The sequence below is a fragment of the Rattus norvegicus genome, chromosome 20, assembly GCF_036323735.1.
Source record: "Rattus norvegicus strain BN/NHsdMcwi chromosome 20, GRCr8, whole genome shotgun sequence".
NCBI classification, from domain to species: domain Eukaryota; kingdom Metazoa; phylum Chordata; class Mammalia; order Rodentia; family Muridae; genus Rattus; species Rattus norvegicus.
In genome coordinates, this window is record NC_086038.1 from 510042 (window position 1) to 518874 (window position 8833).

At 38.9% G+C, this 8833-nt stretch overlaps 1 protein-coding gene across 1 annotated transcript; it reads left to right on the forward strand.

Annotated features, from left to right (window-relative positions):
• Positions 1 to 1969: 1969 nt before the first annotated feature.
• On the forward strand, positions 1970 to 2935 carry Or10al7 (olfactory receptor family 10 subfamily AL member 7). The gene has a single exon (NM_001000508.1). It carries the CDS (start codon positions 1970 to 1972, stop codon positions 2933 to 2935), a length of 966 nt encoding a protein of 321 aa, NP_001000508.1.
• The last annotated feature ends 5898 nt before the right edge of the window (positions 2936 to 8833 follow it).

Here is an 8833-nt window from a genome sequence, read left to right on the forward strand (position 1 = left end):
ACACATGCAAAAATCTCCCCTTGCTCTACTCTATTGTGCTTCTCTGTGTCTGTGTTTCTGCATTAATATACAGGCACACATGTGTATATGGCATATACATATGTCTTACATGTATTTATGAACATAGGTAATGTGTTTATTTATAATTTGGAAACACTGAGGCCCTTATTTGATTTGTAGATCAACCATGAGCTGATATACTCACATACAATAGAGTATAACCTATGACATTTCATTATATCAAGTGAATAGAGAGAGGGCCTAACATGCTGGTGATATCTCCTATTCTACCCTTGTTGGGAAAAAAAATGGTGTATTCAAATTTTTGGCAAGGAAACCCAAACTTCAGCAAAGACATATCCACCTCACAAAACAGAAAAGTTCATCTCATTTGAAGGAGAAAGTTATCAGACTGGGAGAAAAATGAGTTTGCTGCATCTCCAAAATTTGAGGGACAAATGACCAAACTTCAGAGGATATAGTGGGAAGGGACAGGCAGAATACATAAGGAGCTAAACACTGGAGCTTCTCATTACATGAGAACTCATGGATTGGTAAGGATGGTAAAAATGTAAGAACTTTGAAGTCCATACTCAGTCTCTGTATAAGGCTACAGTGTGAACAAAACGAGAAGTAGTTACCACCAGAGTGCTAAAGAATACTTCAGCGTTACAGTGTGAAAAACAAAGCGTAACTGTAGGCAGAAGAGATGGATGATATCCGGAAAACAGACAAGGCTGTGCTGGAACTGAACAGTTTTCCATGTAAGTAACCAAGCAAGCCCACAGCAGCTGCCCTATACAAAAATGAGCAAAGAGGAATGAAGTGTACAGATACTGTGTGTACAGAAATACAGGTAGTTTGATGGAATTGTAATGTAAGATGTTGAGATGAAAAGATAGGAAGAAATTTCTATCAAGCCTGGCACCATGTCTTGCTCTTAGAATACTCACATTCAAGAGACTGAGGGAGAGGAATTAGGAGTTTCATTCAGGTTAGCCTGGGCTACATATCAAGACACCTTTTACTCTTTTTTTTCTTAACTTATTCTTTATTTAACTCGATAGTCTGATTCATAGAATATCATGAACAATATTAAGAAGACAGAAATTTAATGTGTAAGCAGTGATACTCTCACTAAGAAAACATGTTCTATAAAGAGGAACTATTAAGAGACAGATGTCAGCTGCCATATTGAGGGTTGCGGCATGATGGGCTATGGTGCCGTTTGGTTGATCCTTCTTCTCTTTCATGGCTCAGCTTATGCATCTTAAGAAGCTTCTCCGAACACCACATTAGTGTGCAGACATCGAGATGTGCCCTGCCTTTAATTCTATGTATTAAAACCAGTAACATTTATTGATTGAATGGTTGATTTTACTATGCCTTGAATAAAAGATGAATCTTGAGGAAATAAGTACCTTTAATGTGTGGATCTGAATACTGGTAATAGCAACCAGAGAATAATCTGGGCCCAATACCCATGGAGAATGGTTGAAGAGATTGTATCTGTGGCAATGGGAAAGCATAGAGATAGATGAGTGGGCCGATCAGTTTTTCTGCATAACATTGATAACTAGTTAATTAGAAGAGTGGGTAAAAAATTGAGATACAATCAATGTTTTTTCTTTTCTTTTATTTGAATGATAGCTTATACAACATGTGAAGCTGAACTTAGACCCATGGTAAGCCTCTGAGCTTCATTAGTGCCAGGACTACAAGTTTCCACCATCTTTTGCAAATATTTGGACACTTGACTCAATGTACACTTTGCAAAACCCCTTGATGTTAAGAGAGAAAGTATTAGATGTGAAAATCTGTGAGAATAAACTATTTCTAAGCTTTGATGTTATGATTGCAGAGAAAGACTCTGTCTCGGATGTAACTGAGGCTCTAAAAGTATTAAAAGGATTAATATCCCTCATCTGCAAAAGTTCTTCTAATGACTTACTGTTCTGTCTTCCAGGAGATGACTGTCAACTGTTCTCTGTGGCAGGAGAACAGCGTGTCTGTCAAACGCTTTGCATTTGCCAAGTTCTCTGAGGTCCCTGGAGAATGCTTCCTCCTGTTCACCCTCATCCTGCTCATGTTCTTAGTATCACTAACAGGAAATGCTCTCATAGCCCTTACCATCTGTACCAGTCCATCTCTACACACCCCCATGTACTTCTTTCTAGCCAACTTGTCTCTCCTGGAGATTGGCTATACTTTTTCTGTCATACCCAAGATGCTGCAGAGCCTTGTGAGTGAGGCCCGAGGGATCTCTCGGGAGGGATGTGCCACACAGATGTTTTTCTTCACACTTTTTGGTATAAGTGAGTGCTGCCTATTGGCGGCCATGGCCTTTGACCGCTGTATAGCCATATGCTCCCCACTCCACTATGCAACCCGAATGAGTCGTGGGGTATGTGCCCATTTGGCAATTGTTTCATGGGGAACAGGTTGCATTGTGGGGTTGGGACAAACCAATTTTATTTTCTCCTTAAACTTTTGTGGGCCCTGTGAGATAGACCACTTCTTCTGTGACCTTCCACCTCTCCTGGCACTTGCCTGTGGAGATACATCCCAAAACGAGGCTGCCATCTTTGTGGTAGCAATCCTCTGTATATCTAGTCCGTTTTTACTGATCATTTATTCTTATGTCAGAATTCTGGTCGCAGTGCTCGTGATGCCTTCACCTGAGGGGCGCCATAAAGCTTTTTCCACCTGTTCGTCCCACCTACTTGTAGTCACACTCTTCTATGGCTCAGGATCCATTAACTACTTGAGGCCCAAATCTAGCCATTCACCAGGAATTGATAAACTCTTGGCTCTCTTCTACACAGCAGTGACATCCATGCTGAACCCTATCATCTATAGCCTAAGGAACAAGGAAGTCAAGGCAGCACTGAGAAAAACTCTGGGTCTGAAGAAAGTTCTGATAATGAATAGGTAATCGAGGATCTCAAAGTGCTCTTTCAAAAGGGTACATAGTCTGTGAAAGAAAGAAAACAAAACCACTGTGCTCTTTCTGGCTGTCTTAAAACAATCTTTAAGAAATATAACTTTGTTTTAGAGTATTCTCTTCATTCAGCACCATTTTTAATTGAAAATAATGGTAAAGTATACTTGGTACTAAATAACCTTAGTAGATTAGTCCAGTGCTTAAAGATTTTCACCTGGGCAGAGTTTAAATCACATGCTAATGTCTCAGTAGCCTTGAAAACTCTCTGTATCCATTCTTAGCCATTGTCCAGCCCTGATATACCTGATACCTCTGGACTCTACACAGGTTCTCAAAACATGGCACTTAATGCCTTAATAGCTCTATGAAGCAGGGTATTTCTTCTCATAAAAGTCTTTAAATTCTTCTGATGTAATTTTATACACACGCAATATAGAATTAAATAATTCTTTTGTGGATTCTCTTTACACACATTCCAATAACCAATATGTCAACTTTTGAAACTATATGCTACAAACCATTAAAGAAAAAGTATGAGAAATAATCATCAGCATTTTCTAAGATATAAATGATTTTAAAGGAAATACTAGTGGTATTACAGGAAAAGAAACAAAGGTAAGCAAAGAATTATTGTTATAGTTGCAAGATTTTTCAAAAATGTATAAATTTATGTATGTGCAGATGAATTGACATACATTTGGAGGTCTTCCAGGAAATTGCTTCTAAGTGGTCTCAGCCTGTTATGCTACAATTCCATATTCCTCAGCACATGTAAATTCATTGCATTGGACTGGAACAGCTAAGTAGTTTTCAGGGCAGTGAATATTAGCTTCAGCTTTGTGTACCATTAGGTACGTCAGTCTACACTCCAGTCTTTGGGCACCCAGGGCCTATGATTGTTGGAACAGGAGTCATTTTTCCTCCCCTTTATGATTTCTAGCAGGGTTCTGGAAAAGAACTTCAGCCAGGTGATTCTCAAAATCAACATCGTAGTTTCAGATAAACACACACACACACACACACACACACACACACACACACACACACACACACCATATACAGGAACTGAAGTAGGTTTACAAGTGATGGAAGACTAATTTAAAAGGTCAGCTAGTGTCAGATAATTAGATTCTGGTTGTTATTCCACAAGGAAAAAGAAAAAAAAAAAAAAAAAAAAAAAACCAGAGTTCCTCGGAAAAGAGGAGAAGAGGCAGGGTCATTTCAAATATAAGATAACAAACCATCAAAATCATGAAGCACATGCAACATGCTGAAAAGATACAGGAGCCAACAAGGAAGAGCTTTCAATGGCTTCAAGTTGAAGCAATTTGAACACCAAAACAATTAATGATAGAAGTTACTATAATACACAAAATAAAATTAGAATCTTGGGTCTCTATGTGTAATATGAAACAAAAATAAAATTCCAAAGTAAGTGTTCAGAAAGTTTAGAAGAAATTAAAAAATAAATTACCATGACACTAAAACTACAGTACTGTTTTAGGCATGAGTCACCCAAACAGAATGACACTAATTATATACTCCTCAGGCTCATTGTTCTCAGTCTACTTACATGCAGTAAGGACCATTAAGCCCAAAGCATTGGGAAAAAAATGACCGAGATGCTGAAAACAATGCCTAAAGTTTTGAAGAGACACACGATATTTCCATAATCTCTAATTAATTCTCCTATGACTTCTATTACTTTAAAAGGAAACACAAAAGAAAAATACATTAAAATATTTTTAACTACGAAAGGAAAATAGTTTAAAATAATTTCATTGCTCCTTAGCCAGGTGGTGTTAAGATGGCAGGCATCCCCCTGATGCTGAACTGAGAAGAGCAAAGCAGGAAACACATTTTGGTAGCTGTGCCAAATACATATAATCTCAATGTAAAAGAGAGAAATCACTAGACAAATCCAAATTCAGAGGCATTCTAGCAAAATAATTATTTCTCTTCAAAGGTGTGGACACAGAAGATAAAAATAGTAATGAATTATTACAGAATAGAATAACTTAAGATATATAATAACTAAATGTCAACTGGATTTCTGGATTGGATACTGACATAGAAGATGTACAGTACTAGAAACACTGCTGTTTATGATCTGGTCAACCTATTGTGGGACTTGTAATATTTTAATTTTTTTCAATTTCCTGATTTTTTGAGAATTAGTCATTAGATTGATTATAGAATATAAAATTCTGGATTTGGGGTAAGATGTAAAACAGTACTGTTTCCTATACAATTTGATTTCTGCTTTATTTTTTATATTTATTTATTTCATTAATTTTTTATGTCTCAAATGCTGTCCTCCTTCCTCTCTTCCCCCACAGAGTCCCTTATCCCAACCCCCATCCCCTTCTTCTGAGTTCTTTCAAAAAGACAAAACATCCTTAAGTAGTTATAAGGCATGCTTAGTCCCTGAATAGCTTTTCATTTGGCCATGCATTTGAAAATCTACAACACTGAAAGTGCAGACATTAGGAAATAGCTTCAAAAATGATCTTCAAAAATAAAATATTCCCTACATTCTGGATATCCCACTCACAGAGACACAGAGATAGAGATCGATGCAATAAACAAGAGGTTTTCTGATCCAGTGCACTGGGGTCATTCTGCTTTTAGGGCAGAGGCGACCCCCAAGAACAAAGGCATACACTTTTTATACTTTTTAGGGGTACAAATTATGTCAGCAAGGTTACAGTTTAAACTTATTGGCTAAGCATATTGACCTTTAAATCTATTGGCTAGTAAGTATATGACATACATTCAAGCTCTATCAGGGAGGTGGCTCGGGCAGGGAGATATCTTTGGCACACTGAGGGGGTAGTGGAGGGTCCTGCCCCTACTGCAGTCCCAACACTTCTTGAATAGGGTGTTTACTCAGCAAATTCTTGTGAAGCTCCCCGGTGGAAGTCCCAGTCACCTGATGTTTTCTAAGATAGCTTTTGTCTGCTTAGTTCCCACATTACATCAGCTGGTCAAGACTTGAAGAATCCCTTCTTACCCAACATACCATTGGTTTTTTTTAAAGAAGAAAGTTAAGGCAAGATTCTTCCCAAGAGAACTCATATGCATATAGAAAATATAAAGCACTGTAAGAGCAAAAGTATCCTTGTAATATACATAGAGAAAAATGATCAGACAAGAAGAAAACCAGAGAGCAACCTGCCTAGATGCAACAGAAGAAGCCTAAGCTCCTGTGGTGTATTCTGCGTGAGTTTATGAGTTTATGGACTAATATCTGGAAATGAACACCTACAAAACCAACTAACCACAAGCTGTAATATTTATAAAAGCTTAACAAATATGTGGAAGGTATTATTTTTCAGCTATATGTGATTATACTAATTTTTATTAATTTGTATATTTATTGCATTTTTGAAATAAATAGATTTTAAGTGACTCGGATGATCATATCACTTTTCCTGTCTTTGATTGCATTATAGATCAATAAAATGTTTATTTGACTATGATTATCACTATGAATATTCATGTAAATCAAATTATATCAACCAAGAACTGACATTCTGTTTTTATACTTTTTGTTTTACAAGTGTGAGTGTTTTACCTGCATGTATATCTGTGTACCACATGCATGCCTAGTGCCCAGGAAGCTGAAAAGGGTGTCAGATACCCTGAGACTGAAATTATAGCCACTCGTGAGCTGTCACTGAAAGACCCCTGGAGCGGGGAGACCCTCATTCAAGTCTCGGGCTGACGCGACCCCCCAAGAACTCATGTAGTTTACACGAGGTTTATTGATAGGAACCAGTGCACTGGGGTTGAGACTCGTATCCCACGCAGGGGCACAGGAGTTTGACCACCAGTAGCTAAGAGAAGGGGAATTTAAAGGTAGAAACCACAACCCAAGGGGGTAGGGAGGGCGTCATTGGAAAATGTCGAGAATACCAGTGAAAAATCATAAGGAGGAGCTTCCTGTTTCTCAAGATTTGTTTAACTTTATGGTCCACTAGTTCCTGGTAGAAGCTTCCTGCTTCTCAAGATTGTTCTCTAAGATTTTAATCTAACTTTATGGTCAGCTAGTTCCTGGGAGAGAGTTGTCGAACTGGCCGATGTCATTACCCATTCTATGGTCCTAGGAGAAGCTTCCTGGAACATACAATCCCAGGGTCTAACTGGTTTTTTTCTTCTACTCTGAACCTTTGTCTAGGGGTAGAGGCAACCTTAAAACTTCTACCTTTCATTCCCCACTTCTTCTAGTGGCTAGTTCTCATCATAGAACTAAATTTCAGTATCTTCATAATACTGATTTTCTTGTCCTCCTAAAGCAGGATATTGTCAGTGTAACATCGAAATCTGAACAGCACTCACTCTTTCTCTAATGAAGGTAACTAGTTTATTTAACACACATGGACCTATAATCAGAAGCGGAAGCAAAACTAAGAAGAGTCCCATAAGGGAAGATATCAGAGTAGTCATCCAAGGAGATCTACTAAACCAGCTCTTGAACCATCCCTGATGGTCTCTGTCTCTCTGTCTTTTTTCTAACCTTTTTTAAGTTTACTCATGGAGTCTTTAATTACTCCTGAATGGTCTACATAGAAGCAACATTCTTCTTTTAGTGTAGCACACAGACCTCCTTCGTTAAGGAATATCAGGTATAATCTCCTATTCTGAAGGATTACCTCTAAGAGGGAGGTTAGGGATTCTTGGAGGTCAGCTAAAAAGTCTTTTTTACTGTTTTTATATCTAAGTCAATGGCAGTTCTGAATTCTCCATAAGCCTTGTGTTGCAGGGCAACAGCAGATGTCCTTGTAGCTGCCCTTGCAGCACCTAGACTCAGCCTTAAGATAGCCCTAAGTAATTCTCAACTCTCTTTTGTGTCTTACTAAGTCTTCAGCATCAGGATTCCAATCTGGACACTATCTGAACCTACACACAAAGGTCATGACTGCCCTTTAGAACTTCTAAACTTATGCAGGTTGTGATCCTTGAGGCGCAGTCCCAAGAAGTGTTAAGAGTACTAACATATGCAATGTTACATCATTTGCAATAGAAATCAAGCCTATCCCCACACCTATCCCGATGGAACCCAGGCAAACATGAAATTCTTGTTTCTAAAGCACACTCCTCAAGTGAGCATTCTAGCAACCTCCCAGTCATGTCTCTGATGTATCCATTTATCTGATGTGCAAGTCTAGGGAGCTTTTTGAAGATCTGAATATCCCTCTAGGTCCCAGCTCTCAGCACCAACAGCTAGTACGTGGCTGGTGAGGGCTGAGACTTGACGGCTGTCAGGGTGGTCAGCAGCACCAAGTACGGTCCTTTCCAGTGAGGCTCGAGGGTCTGGGCTTGTTGTTGTCGTATGTAGCCGAGTTTCCGACCTAGAACTGATGAGATGTCTCAGGGGTCCCCGGGGCACAGGCTGCTGCCAGCTGTGACCAGATTTCTTTCTGTATTACCTGTAGGTCTTTTAGCCTGGCATGCAAATCATTATAACTATGACATGTTGGTTCAGTAACATCACCTAATACAGTCAGAGGAGCTGAGGCCCCATATAAGATCTCAAAGGGGGTAAGGCTGAATCTGGAAGGGATATTTCTTGCTCCGAAGAGAGCAAAAGGGAAGGAGTGCCACCCAGTCTGCGCCAGTCTCCGTGGTCAATTTGGTCAGGGTCTCTTTTAGAGTTTTATTTATTTACTCTACCTGTCCTGCACTTTGAGGTCTGTAAACACAATGTAATTTCCAATTGACCTCTAAATAGCTGGCCACACCCTGGCTTACCTTGGCATTATTTCAAGGAAAAAGGTTGGAAAAAGATATTCCAAGCAAATGGACCTAAGGGTCAAGCTGGTGTAGCCATTTCAATTTCTAATAATAGAGACAAACAAAACGTAATCAAAAGAGATGGGAAAAGAA